General features: G+C 40.2%; 1 protein-coding gene across 1 annotated transcript in view; it reads right to left on the reverse strand.

The window, feature by feature from the left end:
* OCA2 (OCA2 melanosomal transmembrane protein) overlaps positions 1 to 27,493 on the reverse strand; it is a 454,916-nt gene that overhangs the window by 316,027 nt on the left and 111,396 nt on the right. Inside the window, exons 11-15 of the mRNA XM_049905844.1 lie at positions 23,322 to 23,393; positions 20,337 to 20,402; positions 17,754 to 17,810; positions 16,970 to 17,094; positions 14,004 to 14,142 (exon numbers count right to left, since the gene is read on the reverse strand). Coding sequence (XP_049761801.1) covers positions 14,004 to 14,142; positions 16,970 to 17,094; positions 17,754 to 17,810; positions 20,337 to 20,402; positions 23,322 to 23,393 — 459 coding nt within the window. The remainder of the gene's footprint in view (positions 1 to 14,003; positions 14,143 to 16,969; positions 17,095 to 17,753; positions 17,811 to 20,336; positions 20,403 to 23,321; positions 23,394 to 27,493) is intronic.

Raw genomic sequence — 27,493 nt, forward strand, 5'->3', positions numbered from 1 at the left:
CAGCTATTCTCAGTAATAAAACCCACCTACTGGTTAAGAGTTCAGCTGCTACTCTAAAGGTCAACACCTTGAATCCACCAGGTGCTCCTTGAAAAACTTATGGGGCAGTTTTACCCTGTCCTATAGGGACGCTGTGAGTTTGAATCAACTCAACAGCAATGGGTATGGTTTGGTTACTATTCATTTATAGCAGTGCAATGCTTTCAGTCAACCTTTTCTCCCTATAGTGTTGTGGTTCTACCTGGCCCCTCTAAGTCTTTTTTATTTTTTCCTGCTCCACACAACCATTTTCTTCTTAAGTTTCCACATTGTCCTCATTTGATGGCATAAGTACCCAAATGTTGAGGCATTTAACTACTTTTGATGCAAAACAACCAATAGAGTATGCCCGGAAATCAGATCAGGACATTCATAGCCACGTAAGCTCCATATATTTATGGGGATGCAGCTGTGAACACCCTGGCCCAGCAACATCATCTTCTAGGAATGGTGCTCTCAGGCTAGTTCTACAGTAAGTCAAAATAGTCGGCTGAGCAGTATAGAGTGGTTCAAGCCAAATTAGTTCCTTGAATTCTTCTGAGTGAAAAACTTAGACATTTTTATGAAGTGTCTGACTGAATCTATTGGATGTTTTACTAAAATATCCAAGGTCTAATTTGAGAAAAGAATCATATCTGTAGACCTGGTAAGGGGAGGATCACAGTTCCAGAAATGGGGGTGATGGCAGTAACAATGCATTGATGTTAGACCTTCTGAACTTAAGGAGCACACGGCAGGAGACGTGCATGGGAAACATGGATCCCTGATGTAGATACAGACCCCAGAGCTCCCAGCACACAGGAAACAGCAAAGTGTGGAAGTGGGTGAGCTCCATGGCAGAATGCATCACCCAAGAGGGGGAAAAAAAAAACAGGTCCCTGAGGCTCGCTGATATTGAAGAGAAGTGTGGAGGCAGAACACCCTACAGAAGAGACTAAGAAGAAGCAACCAGAGAGGCAGAGTAGGAAGAACTAGAAGAGAGTCATCATCAAAGTTGTCACCAGATGTAGTAAACACGGGTGGCAGAGCAGTGGGAGGACACCCTGGCACACACCATGCATGGGGCACACAGGGAAGCCTCAGAAGGACATCCTGGCATGCACCACGACACACAGGGCATGAAAGGAACAACAGAAGGACATTCTGGCACTCACTACAGTGTGTGGGTCACACGGGGAAAAGCCACCCTCTGATCTGTAAAATGCCACAGGGGTACATGGCTCCCCAAAGAGGCTTTTCAAGTGGTATGGAAAAGACAGTTGGTCAAAAGAACGATTGTGTTTGCCACTGGTGAATCTCCCTTAGAACAAGCATAAAAGATCGAGTGTAACTGGCGAAGGTGGGGAATACACCTCAGTCACCCTGCTGGGAGGTGTAAGGACCACAGAAGAACATGGATGGGATCCTAGAGCACTACAGAATCATGCTCACCAGGCAGGGTAGGGCAATAGGTTGTCCACATGGTGAGACGGAGGACCCTGGGTATCTTCCCTACCAGCCTGTTTAATGCTGGAAATTCCACCAACTGGGTTCTCCCAAAAGACCGTATGAGAAGTGGAAAGAACTTTCCTCACAAATTCCTGTAACTTCTGCCCTGGTCCTCAGAGAAAGTTGATAATTTGCCAGGTGTCACTCTTTTTACTGTCTCGAAGTCTAGTACCATTTTTTTTATTACTCCTCCGAATTACATATTAATCTTATTTGTGAATACTTTGAAAAATTAATTTCAAAGTTAATTGCATTTTGTAATCTATGTTCTTCCTATTTCAGGTGGTTGATGAAAAACAAAATAATGGGACATAAACCTGTGATGCAGATGTATGCCTGATCTGGTATCACTGACACTGAGGTTTACAAAGTAATCACTACCAAAGACACTTACCCTGGGAACTCATTCGCCTCTCCATACAGACAAGTTTTCCCTTATCTTTGAACTACGATTAAATGAATTAAAACAGCACTTGATTATCCACAAAGAGCGATTCATTAGATATCTTTTCTCTGTGATACAGTTTAGCTCATAAATCCAGCGAAGTCACTTGAAGGGAAGACAAGGAAGCCATCCTCAGTGAAAACCGGGGTGGCCCCAAGGCCATGGCCCAGAAGGACATGTGTAAGACGATGATGCCTGCTGCAAGTTCTCCAGCTCTCGGAGCCTGGACACGGTCTTGGCAAGTCCGCAAGGGGGGCGCTCACCTCCGGGATCCTCTGCATACTTTTTTGCAAATACCTCACCTTTCACCCTTACCATCAGATTTAAAATCTGAGTATGTCAAAATGCAATGGAGGAACTGTGGGAATGGTCTGATAGACTGTTATTTCCTTCGGATTTCTTCATGGCTTGCTAGAGGACCAGGACTCAGGGCTTGTCTTGGGTCATCTCCCACTGTTTAGTTTAGAGCATTCAATTCATATTGAATTTGTATCCAAGAAAGACAGCATGCCTAGGATTTTACATTAATACAAATGAGATGTTAACCAGGGGCATCTAAACTGCTGGAGCACTGGTGAACATGGTGTTATAAAAACAAGGGGAAAAAAGAGAGAAATAATAGATATCAAAACCCAAGTTCTAGGAACAATCTAAAAAAACACAACAGCCTATACCCTTACTTGAACTTTACACTGTTTCCATACTTACTCTCCAACTGTAACATATGTTTCCTTCTAGAAATTTTAAAGGTTTAGGCTTTACAGTTAGGTTTTACATTTATGGCTATGATCCACCTTGATTCAATTTTTGGATATAGTGAGTGGTATGAATTTAATTTCTGTACATATGAATCTCAGATTGTTCCAAGACCGTTTGCGGAAAACACAACCCTTTCTCCACTGAATTGGCTTTGCACTTTTGTCAAAAATCAGTGTGTATGTATGTGTGGGTCTATATCTGGGCTCCCTACTTTTTCCATTTATTTATTTTTCTATTTATCACACTGTTCTGATTATTGTGGCTTTATAATAAATCTTGAAATTACGTAGTATAAGTCCTCCCATACTACACGATTTCAAGACTTATTCCTTCCACCCCACCACCCATTGACAATTTGTCCTACTGTGGTGGCTTATAGAATTCATCTACATTCAACCATTTCAGTAGGCAGCATATGATCAGAAACTGATGGGACTGAAGGAAGAGGTCCAAGCTGCACTGAAAGCACTGGTTTAAAAAAAACAAAAAAGGCTCTAGGTATTGACAGAAAACCAATTGAGATGTTTCAATAAACAAATGCAGCTCTGGAAGTGCTCACTCATCTATGATAAGAAATTTGGAAAACAGCTACCTGGCCAAGGACTGGAAGAGATCCGTATTCATGCCTATTCCAAAGAAAGGTGGTCAAAAAGAATGCAGAAATTACCGGACAATGTCATTAATATCACAGGCAAGTAAATTTTGCTGAAGATCATTCAAAAGCGGTTGCAGCAGTACATCAACAGGTAACTGCCAGAAATTCAAGCTGGATTCAGAAAATGACGTGGAACAAGGGATATTATTGCTAATGTCATATGGATCCTGGCTGAAAGCAGAGAACACCAGAAAGATGTTTACCTGCGTTTTATTGGCTATGCAAAGGTGCTCGACCATGTAGATCATAACAAATTATAGATAACATTGTGAAGAATGGGAATTCCAGAGTACTTACTTGTGCTCATGAGAGATCTGTACATAGATCAAGAGGCAGTAGTTCAAAAAGAACAAGGGGATACTGCGCAGTTTAAAGTCAGGAAAGATGTGTGTCAGGGTTGTACCCTTTCACCATACTTATTCAATCTGTATGCTGAGGGAATAATCTGAGAAACAGGACTATATGAAGAACAAGCCATCAGGATTAGAGGAAAACTCATTACCAACCTGCATTATGCAGATGACACAACCTTGCTTGCTCAAAGTGAAGAAGACTTGAAGCACTTACTGATGAAGATCAAAGATTACAGCCTTCTGTATGGACTACACTTCAACATAAAGAAAACAAAAATCCTCACCATAGGACCAGTAAGCAACATCATGATAAACAGAGAAAAGATTGAAGTTGTCAAGGATTTCATTTTACTTGGATCTACAATCAATACCCATGGAAGTAGCAGTCAAGAAATCAAAAGATGCAATGCATTGGGCAAATCTGCTGCAAAAGACCTCTTTAAAGTATTAAAAAAGCAAAGATGTCACACTAAGGTGTGACTGACCCAGACCATGATGTTTTCAATCACTTCATATGCACGCAAAAGCTGGACAAGGAAGAAGGAAGACCAAAGAAGAGTTGATGCCTTTGAATTGTGGTGTTAGCGAAGAATATGAATATACCACGGACTGCCAAAAGAATAAACACTTCTGTCTCAGAAAAAGTACAGCCATAATGCTCCTTAGAAGCAAGGATGGTAAGAATACATCTCACATACTTTGGACATGTTATCAGGAGCAATCAGTCCTTGGAGAAGGACTTCATGCTTGGTAAACTAGAGGGTCAGCAAAAATAAAGGAACACCCTCAATGAGATGGATTGACACAGTGGCTGCAACAATGGGCTGAAGCATAACAACAATTGTGAGGACGCCACAGGGCTGGGCAGTGTTTCATTCTTCGTACATAGGGTCACTATAAGTGGAAACTGACTCAATGGCACCTAAAAACAAAAATGGTGGCTTGTATGTTGCTATGAGGCTGGAAGGCTCAGTATTTCATATACCAGCGGGGTCACCCATGATGGACACGTTTCAGCAGAGCTTCCAGACTAAGACAGACTAGGAAGAAAAGCTTGGTGAGCTACATCTGAAAATTAGCCAATGAAAACCTTATGTACAATAACAGTATATTCTCTGATAGACCGCTGGAAGATGAGTCTCCCACCTGTCCCAGGTTGGAAGTCACTCAAAATACAACTGGGGAAGAGCTGCCTTCTTAAAGTAGAATTGACCTTAATGATACGGGTGCAGTAAAGCCTTCAGGACCTTCAGGGGCTGATGTGGTAAGACTCAAAATGAGAAGTAAAACCTGAAAACATCCATTAATAACTGGATTGTGGAATGTACAAAGTCTAAATCAAGAAAAATTGGAAGTTGTCAAAAATGAAATAGAACTTTTGAAGTTCGATATCTTAGTCCTTAATGAGCTGAAATGGACTGATAGCGGCCATTTCAAATCTGACAATCATATGGTCTATTACACCAGAAACAACAAACAGAAGAGGAATGACAATGAATTCATCATTAAAAAGAACATTTTGAGATTCATCCTGAAGCATGACAGGGTCAGTGATATGTTAATATCCATATGCCTATAAGGAATACCAGGTTAATATGACTATTATTACATACCAACCAGGAATGCCAAATATGAAGAAATTTAAGATTTTTACGAACTGTTGCAGTCTTAAATTGATGGATTGTGCAATCAAGATTCATCGATAATTATTGGTGATTGGAATACAAAAGTTGGAGACAAAGAAGAAGGATCAGTATCTGGAAAATACAGACTTGGTGATAGAATGAAACCAGAAATTTCATGATAGCATTCCTCAAGACCAATGAGTTATTTATCAGAAATACTTTTTTTCAACAACATAATTGACAACTGTACATGTCACTTTGAGGACTAGGGTGTGCCTGACCCAAGCCATGGTATTTTCAATTGCCTCATATGTATGTGGAAACCCTGGTGGCATAGTGTTTAAGAGTTATGGTTGCTAACCAAAAGGTTGACAGTGCAAATCCACCAGGCACTCCTTGGAAACTGTATGGGGCAGTTTTATTCTGTCCTATAGGGTTGCTATGAGTCAGAATCGACTCGACGGTGAAGAGGTTTATTTTTTTTTTTTCATATGTATGTGAAAGCTGGACAATGAATAAGGAAGATCAAAGAAGAATTGATGCCTTTGAATTATGGTGTTAGTGAAGAATATTGACTATACCACGGACTGCCAGAAGAAAGAACAAATCTGTATTGGAAGAAATACAGCCATAACGCTTCCTAGAAGCAAGGATGGTAAGACTTCATCTCATGTAATTTGGACATGTTATCAAGAAGAACCAGTTGCTGGAGAAGGGCATCATGTTTGGTAAAGCAGAGGGTCAGCAAAAAAGAGGAAGACCCTCAATAAGATGGACTGACACAGTGGCTGAAACAGTAGGCTCAAACACAGCAATAATGAGAAAGGCACAGGACCAGGCAGTGTTTCATTCTGTTGCACACAGGGTTTCTATGAGTCAGAACTGACTCCACGGCACCTAACAACAACAACATACATGTAGACCTTGCTGGGTAGATTACACAGGAATAAAATCAACCATATCTGTGGAAAGAGACTATAGATAAGCTCAACATCCCCAGTCAAGACAAAGCCAGGGGGAGGTTGTGCGAGTTCAAGTTGAAGCTGAAAAAAATAAAACCAAGTTTATGAGAGTTGAAATATGATGCTGAATACATCCAATCTGAATTTAGTGACCATCTCAAGAAAAGATTTGACACACTGAACACTAATAACCAAAGACCCAACAGTTGTGGGGAAACATCAAGGGCATCAAACTTGAGGAAAGTAAAAAGTCAAAGGTCATTAAAAAAATACGAAAAAAGAAAAAGACCAAAATGGATATCAGAAAAGACTATGAAACTTGGTCATAAATACTTGACCAGAGTAGCTAAAGATAAGAGAATAAATGATAAGTAAAAGAGATAAACAGAAGATTTAAGAGTGGCTTAAGAAGACAATATTACAGTGAAATGTGCAAAGACCTCGAGTTAGAAAACCAAAAGGGAAGAACATGATCAGCATTTTTCAAGCTGAAAGAACTGAAGAGAAAATTTAATCCTGGAATTGCACTGCTGAAGGATTTTATAGGCAAAACCATTGAATGATGCAGGAAGCATCGAAAGACAATGGAAGGAACACACAGTCACCCTACCAAAAAGAACTGGTCAACATTCATCGATTTCAGGGGGCAGCAGATGATCAAGAACCACTGGTACTGAAGGAAAAAATTCAAGCTGCACTGAAATGATTCACAAAACACAAGGTTCCAGGAATTGACAGGATATGAACTGAGATGCTTCAACAAACTGATGCAATGCTGGAAACACTCACTCATCTACGTCAAGAAATTTAGAAGACAGATACCTGACCAGCTAATTGGAAGAGACTGATATTTGTGCCCATTCCAAAGAAAGGCAAGCAAATGGAATGCAAAAATTATTGGACAATACGATTAATATCATATGCTAGCAAAATTTTGCTGAAGGTAATTCAAAAACAACTGCAGCTGTACATTGACAGGGAAATGCCAGAAGTTCAAGCCAGATGCAGAGAGGCCATAGAATGAAGTATATCACTGTTGATGTCAGCTGGATCTGTGCTGACAAGAATACCAGGGAATTCTTGAAAGCAGAGAATACCAGAAAGATATTTATTGTGTTTTATTGACTATATGTTAGCATTTAACTTTGTGGATCATAACAAATTATGGATAGCATTACAAAGAATGAGAATTCCAGAGCATTTAATTGTGCTCAGGCAGAAACTGTATATAGATCAAGAGGCTGTCATACAAATAAAACAAGGGGATACTGTGTGGTTTAAAGTCAGAAAAGGTATGTGGTAGAGTTGTAACCTTTTACCTTATTTATTCAATCTGTATGATGAACAAATAATCCAAGAAGCTGGACTATATAAAGAAGAATACAGCATCAGGAATGGATGGAGAAAAATGACACAACCTTGCTTGCCAAAAACGAAGACAACCTGAAGTACTTAGTGATGAAAGGGAAAGACCACAGTGTCTTCAGTATGGATAAATCAGAAAGAAGAAAATGAAAATCCTCACAAGTCGTCTGATAAAAAATATCATGATAAATGGAGAAAAAATTAAAGTTGTCAATGATTTCATTCTACTTGGGTCAATAATCAATAGCCATGGAAGCAGCAATCAAGAAATCAAATGACATATTGCAACTGTGCTTCAAAAAAACCAAAACCAAACCCGTTGCCATCGAGTCCATTCTGACTCATAGCGACCCTATAGGACAGAGTAGAACTGCCCCCTAGAGTTTCCAAGGAGCACCTGGGGGATTCGAACTGTTGACCTTTTGGTTAGCAGCCATAGCTCTCAACCACTACACCACCAGGGTTTCCTGTGCCTCAAATGACCTCTTTAAAGTTTCAAAAAAGCAAAGATGTCATTTTGATGGCTGAGGTGCCCCTGACCCTAGCCACTGTCTTTTTAATCATCTCATATGCATGGAAAACCTGGCTAGTGAAAATGGAAGACATAAAAAGAATTAATACATTCAAATTGTGATGTTGGCAAAGATTATTGAGTATATCGTGGACTTTCAAAAGAATGAACAAGTCAGTCTAAGAAGAAATACAACCAGAGTGCTTCTCAGAAGCAAGGATGATGAGACTTCGATTTGCTTACTGTGGACACATGAAAGACCAATCTCTAGAAACAGACATCATTTTGATAAAATAGAAGATCATTAAAAACAAGGGAAACCCTCAATGAGCTGGCCTGGCACAACAGCCACAACAAAGGACTCAAACATACCAACCGTCGTGAAGACGGCACAAGACAGGACAACAAACATTATGTTCTGTTACATAAGGTCACCATCAGTCACAACCAACTGGACAGCAGCTAAGAACAAGAAATCCCTTCCATTTTGTTCTTCACCTTCAAAGGTGTTTTGGACATTCTGGATACTTAGAGTTTCTACGTAAATTTTAGAATCACCTTGTCAATTCCTACTAAAAAAAAAGCCTGCTATCATTTTGATGGAGATTGCATTGAATCTATAGATCAACTTGGGGAGAACTGCTATGTTAAATATCGAGTCTTCTGACCCATTATAAAAGTATTTATTTAGGTTTTCCTTAATTATTCTATGTAATATTTTGTGGTTTTCTGTATACAGGTCTTACATATATTTTGTGGGACTCATTCAAGAGTATTTTACATATTGATGCTACTGGAAATGATATTGGTAATAGTGATGTCATCCCTCCTATTTTCCTCATCAGTGTAGCCAGAGATTTATCAATATTATTTACCTTGTCAATAAACTAGTTTTTCCTTTCATTGATTTTTCCTATCGTTCTTCCACTCTGGTCTTTATACTATTCTTTTTTCTGCTTACTTTTAATTTAATTTGCTCTTCTATATCTAGTCTTTTAGGATGGAAGCTGATGTCATTGATTTATTTCTTCTTTTCTAGTAGAGGGTTGCTATGATTCAGAATCAATTCAATGGTAACAGGTTTAATATAGGTGAATAAAACCAAAGAAAAAAACCAAACCCACTACTGTGATTCCAACTCATAGCCACCCTATAGGACAGAATAGAACTGTCTCATAGGATTTCCAAAGCTGTAAATCTTTATGGAAGAAGATTGCCACATCTTTTTCCCTGGGAGTGGCTGGTGGGTTCGAACCGCTGAACTTTCAGTTAGCAGCAGAGTGCTTTAACCATTGCACCACCTTCTAAATATTGCTTTAGATCAGGGACAAGCAAACTCTGGCTTGCATACTAGCCATGTTTTTAACCAACAAATCTTTACTGGAAAACAGACATACCCATTCACTTATACACTGTCTACTGCTGCTTTTGTGCTACAATGGCCGAGTCGAGTAGTTTCGAAAGAGACTGCATGGGCCTCATGCCTATAATATTAACTATTTGGCCATTTAAGAAAAAGTTTGCTGACTTCCTGCTTTAGAAGATTTTGCAAGTTTTTATATGTTCTGTTTTCATTATAATTCAGTTCTAAATACATTCTATTTTCAATTTTAATTTTTTCCTTCACCCTTGACTCTTGGGTTATTTAGAAGTATGTTATTCAGCTTCCAGATATTTGGGGATTTTCTAAATGTCTTTGTTATTAATTTCTAATTCAATTTCACTGTGGTCAGAGAACATATTTTGTATTACTTGAATCCTTTCAAATTTACGGAGATTTGTTTTATGTCATAGAATACAGTCTATCTTGTTTAAATGTCTCATGGGAACACATTTCTGATATTGTTAGGTGTTTTCTGCAAATATCAATTAGGTCAAGTTGAATGATAATGCCATTCAAGTCTTCTATACCCTTGCTGATGTTCTGTCTACTTGTTTTAGCAATCTTTTTTTATAATTATAAATTATATTTATAATTATCTGTTGCTTCTTGCAGTTCTTTCAGCTTTCATTTCATGTATTTTAAAGTTTTGTCATTGGTTGAATGCCTAGGATCGTTATATCCTCTTTATGAATTTCTCTCTTCATCATTGTGAAATGTCCCTCTTTAATCCTGGTAATATTGTTTGCTCTGCAATCTTCTTTGTCATATTAATATACTCATTTTGTTATATTAAAATAACCACCCCAGCAATCTTCTGATAATTATTAGTGTACTATGTTTTCTGCCATTCTTACTTTTAGCCTGTTTGTGTCTTTGTACTTTAAGTGTGTCTTGTAAACAGCATATAGTTGGATCAGGCTTTTTGTTCCCTGCCTTTTAACTGGGACAATCCCTGCTTTTAATTGGGATACTGTCTATTTACTTTTATGTGATTATTCATATGGTTGGGCTTAACTCTTGGTATTTAATTCATGTTTGTCCCATCTATTCTTTGCTTTCTTTTTTCTGCCTTTTTTTTTATTGTATTAGGTGAATATTATTTATGATTCCATTGTGTATCTTTGCTGGCTTATTAGCTGTTACTCTTTGTCTTGTCATTTTTATGGTTGATTTAGAGTTTATAGCACACGTTTAATTTGTCACAGTCTACCTTCAAGTGACATTACGTCAACTTACATATAGTGTAAGAACCTTACATTAAACCCCAGTGCCGTCGAGTCAATTCTGACTCATAGAGACTCTACAGGACAGAGTAGAACTGCTTAGTGTACTTTAATTTCTTCTCTCCTGGTATTTATGATATTGATGTCATAATCTTACTTGTGTATATGTTATAAACCCTCTAAAATTGTTATTTTAGTTAAACAATTATCTTAAAGATATTTAAATAAGTACAAAAATCATATTAATTTACTCATGTAGTTATTATTTCTGGTGCTCTTCATTTCTTTGTGTAGATCCATGTTTCCATCTGGTATTATTTTTCTTCTCCCTTAAGGACCTTCTTTAGCATTTCTTGCAGCACGGGTCTACTCCTGATTAATTCTTTTAGCTTTTATGTATCAGAAGAAGTCTTTTGTGTGTGTGTGTGCATATAAGGAAATAATATTTTCACTGGTATTTGGACATTATTTTTCTTTTAGCACTTTAAAGATGTTGTCCCATTATCTTCTCACTTGCATTGTTTCTGAAGATAAATCTGTTGTCATCTTTATCTTTTTTTCTCTTTGTATGTAATGTCTTCTCTCCATGGCAGCTTTTACATTTTTTTCTTTATTACTGCTTTTATATAATCTGAATATGATGTGACTTAGTGTAGTTTTCTTGTGTATCGGGTTCACTTCTTGATCCTGTGGGTTTATACCATTCATAAAATTTAGAAATATTCAGATTATATTTTTCTTCATTTTTTTCCTGTTCCGTGCCCTTCTTTGGAACTAGAATTACACGTTAGGTCACTTGAAGTTTTCCTGTAGTTTACTAATGTTTTTCATTTCCTGTTACCATTTCACTTTTTGCTTCATTTTTAAAATTTTTTATTGCTATATTTTCAAGTTGACTAATTTTTTCTTCTGCAACCTCTAATCTGCTATTAATCTATCCTGTGTGTTTTTTCTCTTGAACATTATAATTTTCATCTCTAGAAATTATATTTGGGCTTTTATATCTTTTGTATTTCTACTTAACAAGCACCTGGAACACAGTTATAATAATATTTTTAATGCCCTTTCCTGTTAATTCTAACATTAGTGTCTGTTCTGGATTGGATTATAATTTTCTCCTTGTCCATAGGTCATATTTTCATGCTTCTTTCCAAAAAGATTGCCTAGTAAATCTTTTATGCGATGTCCGGCATTGTGAATTTTACCCTATGTGTTGCTGGATACTTTTGCATTCCCGTAAGTATTCTTGAGGTTTGTTCTGGAATGAGCTGAATTATTTAGAAACAGTTTGATTCCTTGGGGTCTTTATCTTAGTATCTTTTAGGTGGAATCAGAACAGTGTTTAGTCTAGAACTAATTATTCCCCACTATTTTTTTTATTTAGGTAAGACACTTGTGGGTAGTCTACCCACTGCCCCATGAATTAAGAGGTTTTCTAGTCTACCTAGCAGGAACAGACATTATTCCAAGTCATATCTTAGTAGCAAGCACTCTTCCTTCTAATCTTTTTTGGGTTGTTCTCCTCCTGGCCTTGAAGAGTTCCCTCACATGTGTGCGCTGATCTGAATACTATGATGAATATTCAAGGGGAACCCTCTTGATCTTGGGGGTTCTCTCTGTGTGTAACTATCTCCTCTCTGTTAGTCTATCCTAAGAACTCTAGCCACCTTGGTCTCCCAATATTCTAAGTTCCATTTCCTCAACTCAGGGAGTCCAATGGGCTCACCTAGATTTCTTTCTCTGTAAGACATCCTGGAAACTCAAGGCAGTGACCTGGGCAGTCACAGGGCTCACATCATTTGTTTTCTGTGTGTCTCAGGGATCACTGTCTTTTGTTGCTTGATGGCCATTGTCTTGATAACCATTGTTGCGTTTATTTTTTTTATTACTGTCTCAAACAAGAGAACAAATCCAGCACCTTATACTGATCAAAAGCAGAAGTTGTGCTATCTTTTCTATCCATGAACAACCACACACAAACATTCTTGGAGACTATGTGCACGAAAATAATAAGAAGAGTTTCTTCTTGGTGGTGAGATTATAAGAAATTTTTTATTTGTGTATATTTCTGTGTGTGATTTCTATTTTCTACAATGTATTATTGTACAATAAAAACAATAAAGCAAATATCAGTTTTTTAGAAATAGTTCTGTCCTATATTTCTTTTATAGATACATCCTGGGTGACAAACTGCCCTAGAACTAATTACAGGTCTCTGTCATCCTCTGATGCATACAAGGTGACATGATTATAAAAAAAAAAATTATGGGCAGAGTAAAATCTATGCGATGACTCAACTCACCAGCAAGGCTGGGGAATGTTACCAGGTGGTGTCCCAGGGCAACCAGGCAGTGTAAAGTTTAGCCAAAACATCCAAGTTATACCTGAATATCTAGAATGGTGTGGCCCACAAAGTGACCACCAACATCTTAGAACCATGAACTCTCAAAGGTTTAAATATTTTTATGAAGGATGGCATGCATATACAAGTACACTTCACATTCACAAAAACACATTATATTAAATAAAATAATAAAGCATTTTTACTGATACCTTAGAGAAGCGAGACTGAAAAACTTTTGATGACCAAGAATGAAAAATGCAGCCTAATTACATAGTTCTAATTTAACCCTTTAAGATATATAAATACTATTTGCATTCTCTTTAATACTTTGCCTTTGTTGTAGTGAAAAAATTAATTGTATATTAATAATTATAAGGGCCTTTAAAGAATGTCTAAAGCCCTTCATTTTCTGACCCTTTTTTAAAAAAATTCTTAAGTTTTTCATCAGTGAAGAATCACCATCAGTGGAGGTTTCATCCACCACAGTTGAGAAGAAAATCCCACATCTTCAATGAGAGGAGACAGATCATTTTGTTCTCAATATTAGTCGAGAGAAACCTCAGCTCTACTAATATAATTAACATAATATAATACACTGTGATTAAATAGATCATTTACTCAATTATTTCTTTTAAAAGTTATCAGAATGAGAGTGAAACCAATTTAGACCACTTAGCTCTACATTGGAGGGCCAGTCAACTAATATCCCACTCTTGACATGGCCAATATCCTTACTATGAACACAGAGATGAGTTTGATTTCTAATAAATGTATTCGTGTTGAATAGAGTTCTAAGTGGGAAAGATGAAGTCTACATTTATTTGAAGTAACCCTGTATACTAGTACATACCATCTTCCTCAACTCCTGGTTGGAAACAATAATGACATTTGGCGGGTCCCCAATGGCAGTGGCAGCTCCTCCGATGTTTGTGAAAATCACTTCTGCGATCAGGACTTGTCTTGGATCAAGGTTCAGTACCTCACATAATCTGTCACAAATAGAGGAAAATGAAAGTTGTCCCTCATTTTCATATCTTAAAAGGCCTGTGGGCAATCCAAATATTTTCAGAACACTTGCTTGTACAAGGAAGGCACACAAACACAGCTATGGGCAAGACTGGGAGACAAACAATGACAACAACACTCTGAGAGATTAGAACTCAGGTTAGAGCTGACTCTGAGACTATTTCTTCCCAAAGTTAACCCACCACATGACCTATCAGTCTGATGCCCCTGGCCCCACAGGTCTAGAGGGAGTTTCCCTTGGGTAGGTCCCCCCAGAAGGGCTGGCCCTAGCCCAGACTTTCCAAGGCTGGCTGTTGGGCAGCAGAGAAGCACCCTGCCCAACAGTGCATACCAACCCTATCGCCAGTCTCTCCTTCCCCTCCCCCTACCCGTCCCTTCTATGATGTGGAATCCCTTTCCCTCAGTCCATAAGCTCCCCCTCACCTCTTCCCTTTAGCTGCTAAACATGGGCTTCTTCCTTGTGAAATGAACACACACCCTATAGCACTGCGTCTCACATGGAGCTGTTCTCACTAGAGTCATCTCAGAGCTTTTAAAGTCCTACTATCTAGGCCCACCCACACCAGTGCCCAGTTTCAAGTTCCCAGGTGATCCGACAGTGCACATATGTGATAACAGTGCTCTAAAGAGAGTTTAGAAAATGCATCACAACATCCTCCCCACCTGCCCAGCCTGCACTTCCCACTTCTACACAGAAATTGGGCCTTCGGTCTTCAGGCCGGCAGGAGGTCCTACTGAGTTCAGGGATCCTTCTGTCAGAGTGAGTCACACAGCCCTTCTCTTGGCTGGTCTCAGGGAGACACTGGCCAATGGAGCCACACAGAAGCTAATGAAATAATAATGTTTGGGGACCCAAAGCAGAGGTGGCCCCACAAATGAGCGTCAGACCCCCAGTCATCAACATCACTCAGTGGAGAAGGTTCACAAGGATCTGTTTCCAGCAAGAAAACAACAGGTGTGCATTAATAAACCACCCAGGCAATGCACAGAGAAAATATGCAGTCTGAACTGGCCAGAGATTCCTACTTTTCAGTCCAAAGGCAAAATGAAAGCACCAAAGCTTGAAAGTTGTGAAGAACATGATAACACGTCACTCTTAGAACTGTAAATCTTGAATCTTGAAAGACGTGATTTTAGCCTAATAAGTGGAATCACTGCCATAACATAAAATGAGAAAGCCAAATCCTGGAGAAGTGAGGATATCACTTGATTCTGACAAGGCTAAACAGACCCACTCGGTGAGAACCACACAGGCATTCTGGGAACACAATGCCTCCTGGCCAAGGAGCTACTTCCAGAAGAGTGCAACACTGCGCTGAGACTTGGCACAGTCAGTTAATATGGTGGCTTTCAAATAAGTGTCTGCTACAGAGAGCTCTGGTTGGAGGAGAGCAGGTGTGTGGCCTGGAATCGTGCCCTGGGGCCTGCTTCTTGCCCCGAAGTGTCCAAAGGGCACAATTTGAAACACTGGTAGTGCAGGTTACCCTTCTTAATGCCCTCCAAACACTTTCACTCCATCATTCATTTATCCTCAGAAGAACCCCCAAGTACTGAGAGGTGACAGTGTGCCACCCTGCCCAGGAAAGGTGGTAGGTCCAGCCTCTCCCACTCTGAATCCCTGTCTATACATGGGTTAGGACAAGAGCCAGCAAATTGGCAGACCTGGGCCAGAGCCCAAATCTGCCACAGCAACAGCAGGGAACCAACCGGGCAGTGCAGGCCTCTGTTAGGTAGAGGTACAGGGAGCAAGTCAGCTCCTCCTACATTTCCTCCTCTCCTCCCCTCCCCACACTCCAACTCCCACTTTCTCTATGATTCTCCATTCTCCAGATGCCACATACCTTCTCCCCAGGATTCTCCTGAGCTGGCAGTAGCTCCCTACAGCAATTTTGAAGGCACCTGTGTCATAAGCCTCAGGGTCCAGGTAGGCTCCTCATCTAATCTAACTCCCAAACAGGTCATCACTTTGATGACACAAACCAGAACGTGTAGCTGAAGGACCTGCTAATGCTGGCCACTCCCTGTAAGCCCTTGAGGGGGTGCCTGTCCTGTCCCTCTGTACTCCCAGGGCCAAGCCAAGTGCTGCACATGACAGGTCTAAGCAGGGAGGACACAGGCCTGGGGCCCAAGGCTGACAGAACAAAGAATATAAGTGTGGATACAAGATCCAACCCATGGCCTGGAAGGCTCAGGCTGCAAGAGATTCTGGGAGGTGGCCTCTGGCGCATGACTGAAGTGGATGAAACTAAAAGAAGCTGAATTTCTCACTCCCCGACTGTCCCTGCAGAGCATCGCCAGGCTGGCCCTGACCGCAGTCAGCCTGGTAAGTCTGGCGGCCCTCTGCCCCCAGGACAGCCTCTCCAGTCCTCATGCTGGGCACTCCGGTACAGCTCAGAGACAGGAGCCCTCCCAGCCATGTGAGTGGCCTGAGGCCATGGATGGGAGAGTGTGCAGGGACAATAACCCAGTCGTTAGTGGTTAGGATTAAAGTCAAATATCTGCAAAAGCAAGGCCTGTGTCTTCTCACTCCTTGCAAGTGTTTCTGCAGCAGCTGTGGCCACCCCTGCAGCCATCACAGCACCGTGGCTATGTGGTGTTGGCATAGCACAGCACGGTGTATACAAAGTACGTGCCAACACGCCAGCTCAACTGAAACCAGGTGGGCCCATGAGGTGAGTAGATAGGCACTCGCATGGGTGCAAAGATGGAGCCCTGTGCAAGGCTGTCTGGGCAGAGCCACACCTTCCCCAAGTCCAGCCAGAACACCTGTGGCAGAAGCATGCTGCATACCTGATGGTCACAGGAGTGAAGAGCAGCATGGTTGTGACGTTGTCTAAGAAGGCAGAGAGGACGGCAGCAATGAGACACAACATGATGATCATGGGCCACACTCTTCCCCGGGAGAAACGGTAGGCCTGCGGCACACACACAAAGAAGGACAAGACAGTTCGGCAAAGTCATGGATACGTGGCACTCTTCATTAGTGATGCTAAAGTTGATTAAATAACGTCTTAAAAGAGCTTGTCAATGATAAAAACGAAAAAACCCAAGCACACCATTAGTCTTTACACTAGTCTTGCTCTCTTCTTGCCAACTCTGAATGATAGAACCATTAGACCTCCGCAAATTCTGAAGGTCAAAACATGCTGGTGAGTTTCCCCAGGGCTGTGGTTATGAAAGTGAATATGCTCAATGTTTAGAAGGCAATCACTAAAATTATTTTACCAAACGCAAAGTAATCAGAGGCTGATCACTTGAAATATTTACATATTCTAAAATGCAGAGCAATTTTGATGTGTAGCTCTCGATCTGCCAATTTATATACTATTACACAAACATTCAACCTCAGTACTCTTTTCCTCGATCTTCTTCACATATTTATAGAGAAGCTAAGAGTATTGCTCAGAGCCATGTTACTTCTTAGCACAGCTTTACAGATGTCATTTTCAAAAGGGAGGACAGGATTTTAAAATACTTGCTTCAATGGTGGTTTTGTTTACTAAATACATAATGGTGGAAAAATAGACATATTAATTGATTAATATGCAACTATTAAATGTTACATTAAACCTACCTTTACAGCACAATAATCAAAAAATCCAGTTTCTGAAAATATGGCTACTAAGATCATCTATGCGAGAAAGAGAAAAAAAAGACAAGGAGAATGTTTTAGCAGAGCAGTGTATCACAGTGGGTCAGAGTGATGTTACCTGAGCCATGGCCTCTAAGAGAAAGCTCCCCACCACCAAGCTCTGCATCTCTTGTTGAAAGGCCTTCATTCCTCATCCTGTCAACTTCCTTCTGTTCCATAATAACTAATTAGCTACCTGAAGGGGGGCTCTTGCAAGTGCTTTGGCACTTAGCTTTCTGTCAGGGATTTGTCCACATGGCGCATTATCATTCCATCTTATCCTCATAGCAAATACCAGGCATTATTATTACTCTCCATTTACAAACTAGGCACTGGTCAGAGAAGTTAGGTGACGCGCCTACACACACAGAGCTGGAGGCAGGTAAGGAGTGCACCAGAATGTGGCCTCTGCACCTCGCTGGCCACACATGCAACAGTTTAGACATTTCAAGATTTTAAAGCTGGGTTAAATTTTGTTTTTTAAAGTAATTAAACTGTTGGCACCAATCGTATCAAGGCATGTAAACAAGAGCAGTCATATTAAAAGAATTCTTCTCGGGGTTCTGTAGGAAACAGCATGTCTACTCACCCGTGTTTCTTTCTAGGGATGACAGTGATTTGATGAGAACCATCCTAAACATTAATCAAAAGTCATGTCCCATTTGTTTAGAATCTAAACAACCAGACATTTCAACCAGTCTGAACTTTCTGGAAGAGTCTATATTTCACTTCCTAAGATGGTAGTGTTGAACTTGGAGCAAGAAAAGCCTGATTCTGTCACTTCTGAGTAGTTTAATTTTGATCAAAAAGCTATTTAACCCTCTGTACTTTAATTTTCTTACCTTTTAATTTTCCATACCTTGTAAGGTTGTTGTGATAGTTCAGTAAAAATATGAATTAAAGTATTTGGTAAATTGTGGGCCCTTTTTTTTTTTTACAAATAGACTTATGAAATAAAAATGTCTAAAAGTCAATTTAGACCCAATACAAGTTTCCATTTTATCTAAACTGATCACTGATGTTCATTCTAATACAAAACGGCCACTGTGGAGGCTGTTTGCAGAACTTGATGCTTCTCACAGCACTGAAAGTCCCAGGCCAATATGACTGGGTAGGTCTCATGTGGTTCCCATGGTCGTGTTGAAGCAGTGCAGCATGTTAGCCTCTGGAATCACCCAAAAAACCAAAAGAGGGGGTTGCTGTCATGACAAAGATACGAGACTACCTTTGCATCCCCATAGTTCTAAAATCATAGAACTTGTGAGGATTTGCTGAACTTATTCAATTGAGAAAAGCCAAATTAAACCATTCATTTATGTTTTTTAGGAACATGTACTTTATAAGACATCCAGAAACCCTGCCGGCATAGGTGTTAAGAGCTATGGCTGCTAACCAAAAGGTCAGCAGTTCGAATCCACCAGACACTACTTGGAAACCCTATGGGGCAGTTCTACTCTGTCCTATATGGTCACTATGAGTCAGAATTGAATAAGACAACTGGTATGCCTTCCTCCATCCAGATGCCCAAGCCTTATATGCATTTCAGGTCTCAACATAAACATTAGTTCCTCTGGGATACACAAGTCAGATCACCACCTGCATCCTCCCATACTTTACCCCAAAGATGGTGCAGTGCTACTTTGGGTGAGATTGAAGTCTAGGGTAGCAGGCCCTTCGCTTGCAGCCTGCTTTACATAGAAAAGCCGAGACAGAAGAGGCTGTCCCTTCAAATCATCTACTGTCCTAAAAAAAGCCCTTGTCAAATTCTACTGATTATAGTTACACTGAGCTATGGCTATGTCCCATGTGCTATTAAAGCTCCCTTATAGCAAGCTGACTTGGTGACATTTCTCACAGATCAAAGCTGCCTTGTACAGAGTGGCCACTTAACAATATCAACGACAAAAAAAAAAAAAAGGAACTATTAGGGGCCATTTCTTACTTTAAATGTTAAATGTTCTTTTCTAATCACCAAAACTTTTTTATGGTTCATTAAGTTGAGATATTCTATTTTATATTTTAAGGGTAGTAATTCAAAAATAAGGAGACTGGTGGCACAGTGGTTAAAGTGCTCAGGTGCTGCTAACCAAAATGTTGGCAGTTCAAACCCACCACCTGCTCTCTGGGAGATAGATGTGTCAGTTTATTTCCATAAACATTTACAGCGCTGGAAACCATATGGGGCAGTTCTACTCTGTCCTGTAGGGTCGCTATGAGTTAGAATTGACTCAACGGAAGTGGGTTTGGTTTTGGGTAACTTAAAAATATCCCTAAATTTTCTAGATGGTTATTTTTTTCTTTTTCACTATCAAACAGTCTTAGACTTAAATTCTGACTAACTATAGAGTATCAACCATTTGATTCCTTCCCAGGACAAATTAGCTAGACACACACTAACACTCTTCAGTCAAGCCGTAATTGCTAAGCAGTGAAGTGTCTCTAACAGAACGATCAGCTCCAGCAGCAAAAGAGATAGTCTCAGTTAACAGTGGTTTGAGTCACGCCCCCAGGGAGGGCTGCAATTACCATGCCGAACAGGAGGGCCAGGGTCTCAAAATCAATCCACTCCACCACATGGCTCAGTCTAGGTCTCTGCAATCAAACATAAATGTGACGATTAGTCTGGCACCCAACTCCACACCCATAACAAGCTGTACAAATATCTGGCTGCTTACTGCACCCATCATCAGCCCACAGCTAAAATCATACCACCTACTTGCCTTTGAGGTATGATTATAACACCCCTCAAAAACACCAACAAGCAAGTCATTTCTAATGACAAGCCTACACAATTAGTAATTTTTAAAAAGACCCTGTGCCTGTTGATTCCATGAAGGCCTATTGCCCAAATTGCAGGATGAGCCTTGTTGGATATGGCCTTAGTGATGTCCACCCATGCTTTCCTCAGTGCAGTGGTCTTTGGCCAGGATGACAACAACCATTTGTCCTACATTTCACAGCACTCCCCCTGCCTGCTCTCATTTCTCCCTCTAACCACTTGTGGAGCAGGGAAGGCAGGCATCATTGCCATGCTGTACCAAGGGAGATTGAGAGCTCAGAGGCTGGTGCCTGGGGGCTGGCTGGGGTGAAAAGACTGCCCAGTGGCTCAAAGCCAGGGCATCTCCCTATAGCATGTGCCAGCTCTGTGCCATGTAAGTGATTTTTTAAACAAAACAGCACATATAATTGTTATTCCTAACAAAACAAAACAGCACACATAGTTGTTATTCTTAACAATTAATGAACCAATGGTGGTGTTATGCATACTTTCTGCTGTGTTCTAAAATCCTCTCACTATTATGTATGCATCCATAATGCTTTCACACTGTTTTGGTGCTTTTATGTTTGTAAACACCTATGTATAAATCACTACTATGTATACATCTATAATGCTTTTTCCACTGTTATGTTTTTAAAATGCTTTTAAACACCTATGTATAAGTCACTTATAATGTGATGTTAGAAAATTTCTGAACTTAGAAATAGAAACATGTATACTTCTATAATGCCCCTTAACCAGTAACTATAAGTCATTAGAAAGTTGCTCCCCCTGACGGAACAGAAGAAAAATGTGGAGCAGAACTCAAATTCACGTAAAAAGACCAGACTTACTGAGACTGGAGGAACCCCTTAAGCCACTGGCTGCTGGATGCTCTGTTAACTCAGAAATAAAACCATTCCCGAAGCCCACTCTTCAGACAAAGATTAGGCTGGTCTATAAAACATAAAATAATACTCATGAAGAGTGTTCTTAGTTCAAGCAGATACACGAGACCAAAGGGTAGCTCCTGTCCAGCAGGCAAGATGAGAAGGCAGGATGGGACAAGAGTTTGTTGGATGGACACAGAGGAAACTGGGGTAGAAAGGCGGAGTGTGCTGTAACATTGTAGGGATTGCAACTAGTGTCACATAACGATATGTGTATGGATTTTTGCATGGGAAATTAACTTGGCTGTAAACTTTCACCTAAAGCACAATAAAAAAAAAAAAAAGTGTATCCTGACCAACATAAAAAAGAAAAGTTGTTCTAACCTTGGAAATAGTAAAGCATGTTGTAAATAGCTTCCCTAAATTTGGCTACGCACCTGCACTCTCTGATAATAGAATGTAACATTAATCAACTCTATAAATTAAAACTTCATAAGTTAGCAGAACATAAATACATTACTAAATAGTTCCCATAATTTTTAATTAATTACCTTAGCCTTGAAACACACATAGTAAATAAGAACATGTACATGTCATGCCGTAACTGGCAATAATGCAAATCTCTATAAATTAGCAAAACATAAGTATGTCATACAACAATGCCCCTAACTGGCAATAAAGCATACCAATTATAGTTGGACATGATAGCACACGTAATATATAAATCCATGGATTTCTGCTCATTTTTGAAGTAAGACAAGCAAAAGTTCTCTCTGACTTTCTGACTCTGACTCTGAAGACTGAGAATCTGCTGAGATACTGCTTGTCACAACCGAGTTCAGACTCTGGCCAAGAGGGGCCTCTTCTGAGTTCCTCCTGAAACCACTCATTAAAGGTAAAAGCCTAAAGTCTAAAAGATTTAGACTCCAACATTTAAACTAACATTGTAATTGTCAACTCTGATTCTCCAATGCTAAATGTCTCAGGGTCTTACTTGCATCCCTTGCCATGACTATCTTGAAATAAACAAACAAATTTATGCATGACAAACCTGAACATTTCTTTATTCTTAAGATAAAATCCTCCAGGACAAGTGGTTTTATGCCTAAGTTCTGGGGTCTGGGACATTTTACCTTTAGCGTGCGTTTGTTTACACCAACGCTAGCCAAGGAAATGTTCAAGTTCTTATTACTGTTTTCAAGCGGGGCCTACATTCAAATTTTAAATTAAAAAAATAATAAATAAATAAATAACTGAATACACACGTAGTTTGTTAAACTGGTTATTTTAAAATAAACTGGTTATTATTGAATGTCATCTAGTAATTGTTTCAGGATAATCCATTAAATTACATATACTTGTTTTCAAATTCATGTCTACATGCTGCTACCTTTGGGGGCTCCTTAATTTCTCCCCAGTGTCAGCTCTCCAACAACACCAGGCCACCAGGCTTCCCTCTCCAGCATGTTCTTGTTGATGGACCATCCTCAGACCCCAAGTATGCATCTCTACGGGCCTCCTGAAGTCTACAGGACACATCCCCAACCATCTTCCCGGCTAGGTGATCTCTGGCTCCCAAGGGAACACAACGTAGATCTAGCACTAGCACCACTCAGCTATGTGACCCTGCACAGATGCATGGTCTTGATGAACCTTTCCTCAGCTGAATGTAAAATGGGAAATCACGCCACTGTGATGTAATAAAATTAGATGAAAAATATTCATTAAGATAAAGTTTGTTAGTTCAAACCTCTAGCATGGTTCCTGGAGGAAAACGTAAAAATTGCATATTGAAGAATGAGAGACACCAGGTTGAGTCCAATTTCTGGGAAGTCTCTGAGTTTGACGTTATTTGAAACTTACATCGCCAATCATGGCCAGTGCTGCTAATGCTGCGAGGGAGCCCAACATGGCAGCCAAGGTTCTGTGGATGATCTAGAAGGAAACAAGAAATCAGGAGGAGTGTTTTGCATTCGTTTCTTAAGGGACTTAAACAAAAGACTGTGCTGATATGAGTATCTGTCTATATCTCCATCTATACCATGTCTATTAAGACAACAAATAGATCACAGGCTAATTTCAGGGTCTGGACCCCACACCACCACCACCACTCTGCCTTCTAAAGAAAGCTGCTTTTATTTCCTGAACAATTAGATTACCCTGAAAAGATCATAGAAGGATGAAGCATATGTTATAGAGACGCGTGCCATAAATTGTCATTATTTTTCCATGTAATCCCTGTGCAACTGGACCATTAGTTATACAACATAAATCAATTCTGCCTAATATGGAGACTGTTACTAAACAAAAGGTACACAACCAAATGCTTAATCTAATTAAGAGTCCAATGTCATCACTGAATCATGAAAGTATCTTTGTATTTAATTATTATTCAAATGGAAGTGAAATTTCTAAGACAAAATCTAAAGAAAGGAAAGCATAGACACCAACCCTTATTTGCCACTAGTGTTTCCAGAGCGAGTATGCCATGGATGTGCCAGCCAAGGGTGTCCATACAGGGAGGCACACAGAGGAACACTCCACCAGCCTTTCCCGCCTTTAATACTTGCAGAGAATCCCCTTCAGCCCTTGTCCCCCTGTCTAACGCACTTTTGAAAATACCTTTATTGAGGTATATTTTTACACACAATAAACTTCAGCCATTTGAACTGGCTTGGGGGCTGGGGGTGCAGTAAAGTATACGCAAGTACTTGGCTTTTGCCAAGAGTGCCATTCTTCTCTGGTTCTGGAGGTGAGAGTAGGCTGTGCAGCTCGCTGTTTCTCCTGGAGAAAACTGTGGCCAAATGCTGCCAACAACCCACTGCAACCTGAGGGTTCCCAGCGATTCAGGTCCAGCAACTCCTCTTCACTTCTGAACCATCTCTCCCTTCCCTTGCCGCTCAGTCCATTTTCTAACTTTGCCTTTGATGTTCAGGGCTTCTAGCTTGTCATAAATGTAATCGTTTCACTTGTTCTTTCAGGTCTTCATTGTAAGATGGTTCACTGAAGTGTCTGACTACTCCGGCAACTTGGCCCTGCCTCCTCAGTGCTTAATCTTATTGAGGCACCTTATTAGGAGGTATTTCTCTTTTTACATGCTGCTCTCAAAATTATTTCTTTGTCCTTGGATCTGAAAAGTTTTATTATATGTCTTGTTGAATTTCTCTTGGGGTCTATCCTATATGGAGTTTATTGAGCTTCTTGGATGAAAATCTCTTCTTTTGAGATATTTGGGAAGTTCTCTCCAATTATTTCTTCAAATATTCTTTCTGTACTTATTTTTGTCTTTTTCTTTTGGGTGGTATCCTAGTCATCTAGTGTTGCTATGACATATATACCACAAGTGGATGGCTTTAATGAATAGAAATTTATTCTCTCTCAGCTTAGGAGGCTTGAAGTCCAAATTCAGAGGGCCAGCTCTAGTGGCATGCTTTCTCTGTCGGTTCTGGGGGAACATCCCTGTTATCAGCCTTCCGCTGGTTGAGAAGCTTCTCGTACAGGGACCCCAGGTCCAAAGGACACACTCTCCTGGCTCTACTTTCTTGGTGGTATGAGGTCTCCCTTTCTCTCTGCTCGCTTCTCTCCGTTATATCTCAAAAGAATTGACTCAAGATACAATCAAATCTCGTTGATTGAGTCCTGCCTCATTAACATAACTACCTCTAATCCTGCCTCATTAACATCACAGAAGTAGGATTTACAACACATAGGAAAATTACCTCAGATGGCAAAATGGTGGACAATCACACAATACTGGGAATTGTAGCCTAGCCAAGTTGACACACATTCTAGTGGGGACACGATTCAATTCACAATGGTGGGGAGGGAGGGGGGTGCATGAAACTTCTGCACAGACAGATAGGTGGGGCATTATGTGTATATAATTCCTTTTGATTGTCTCATATAATTCTTTGACTTTCTTCATTTTTCTTTACGCTTTTTTTCTATTTGATTCTCAAACTGAGTAGTCTCAAAGGTTTTGTTTCCTGATTCATTGATTCTTTTGTCCAATTTTCAATTCTACTTCTGTGTCCATCCATGGAGTTGTCTGTTTTCTTATTTTATTCTTGCTCTTCAGAATTTCTACTTGTTGATTTTTTAGGGATTCTATCTCTTTACTGAATTTGTCATTTTGTTCTTGTACTGTTTCCTAAGTTCTTATAGATTTTTTTTGTGTTTTCTTTTATCTCTCTGAGTAAACTTAATAGTAGTTTTTTTGAAGTCTTTATTGGAAAGTCCCATTATTTGTTCATCCTCAGATATTGTTTTTGTCCTTTTATTTTGTTTGTTAGATTGGGCCATCTTTTCCTGTCTCTTCATATGCTTTGGAATTGTCTATTTTCTTTGAGCTGTTAAAGTTTTTTTTTATTATTTGTTCGTTTTGTTTTGATATATTAGGAGTTTAGATTCTTTCCTTTCTCCTTGGGTTGTTTTACCATTTGTAATATTTTAATTATTGCCATTTTTTAAATATTGAGGTACAAATGTCACTGGAGCTGCCAGGTAGTTAATTGTGACTTCCCCTCACTGGACAGTATGGATAGCTGAGTGTGTACATAGAGACTATGGCATTAAGACCTTAGGATTCCCCTTTGGATGACTCCTTAGAATTGAGAGAGCAGGGTCCTTCCCCGTGGTAAGGCAAAAGGTATCAGTTAGTTGAGGTCCCTCTGTAGAGCTTGAGGGACAGTGCAAACCCTTTGTGTTGATGTAAATGCCACTCCCCCTTGTTTGCTGGTGGGTTGTCTGTTCACGCATATTTGGGCAGTGGAGCCTTGGTAGTCAGGGTAAGCCTTCCATTCAGTCACAGGTAGATGGTAGGGTGGGGGCAGGAGGGTAAGTGGTTTCTACCCATTCATAAAAGGGGAGAAACACCTCTGCACAGGCAGAAGGACAGGGGAGCCTATGGCGGGGGGTTAGGTGGCAAAAGTTTTCTGCACTCAGGCACAAAACCTGGAGGGCTTTGGCACTAGTACTAAACATCGGTGGAGTCCCTGGGAGGCCGAGGGACCTGCATAAGACTTCTGTCCAGGTATGGATTGGTTGGACAGTACAAAAGGTTGGGAAGGGTTAACACAGTGTCTCTGTGCATGTGTGCACAGCCTGTTTTGAGGTGGGGGAAGGGAACCCTCCAATCAGGTGGGGGAGGTGAAAGGAGTGGGGGCAGGGAGGTGGGGGCCTCCACTTAATGACCTAGTCTTAGAGGGGGCAGGGAGTCCTCTGCATAAACGTGTGTGGGCAATCTAGCTTCCATCCTGCTCAGCACTGAACAGGCCATCAGTGCTCATGCCCTCCCTCCTTTACCTTCCCTTTGTCCTTCCACAAATGTGCATTCCCTGATTAATTTGTCCCTGTCCTGAAATTTCTTTAACCCAACCTGCAAACCTTTACTCCTGAATCTCTTCCCTGTGATTCCCCAGTTTCAATGTGATATTGCTCCCGTATGGCACTCTTTCTCTGCGTGCCCAGATCTGATGAGCTGATTGCCCACTTCATTGCTCTTCTCCAGAACCATTTATGAAGTATCTCTGTCTCAGGCTGTGTATTTCTTGATGATCTCTTCCTGGAATCCTCACTCAGTGATACTGCTTGTATTGTTGTTGGCTGGGTGCCATTGAGTCAGATCCAACTTACAGTGCCCCTATGTACAACAGAAAAAAACACTGCCTGGTTCTGCATCATCCTCATAATCACTGCTATGTTTGAGCCCAGCCTTTCAGCCACTGTTTCAATCCATCTCACTGTGGGTCTTTTTCTTTTTCACTAACCCTCTACTTTACCAAGTATGATGTCCTTCTCCAGGGACTGGTCCTTCTTGAAAACAAGTCCAAGTATGGGAGATGAAGTCTTGCCGTTCTCACTTCTAAGGAGCATTCTGGCTGCACCTCCAAGATAGATTTGTTTGTTCTTCTGGCAGTCCATGTTATATTCAATACTCTTTGCCAATGTCATAATGTAAAGGCATCAACTCTTCTTTGGTCCTCCTTATCCATCGTTCAGGTTCTGCATGCATATGAACCCATTGCCATTGAGTA

Source organism: Elephas maximus, chromosome 13 (assembly GCF_024166365.1).
Source record: "Elephas maximus indicus isolate mEleMax1 chromosome 13, mEleMax1 primary haplotype, whole genome shotgun sequence".
In the NCBI taxonomy this organism is placed as follows: domain Eukaryota; kingdom Metazoa; phylum Chordata; class Mammalia; order Proboscidea; family Elephantidae; genus Elephas; species Elephas maximus.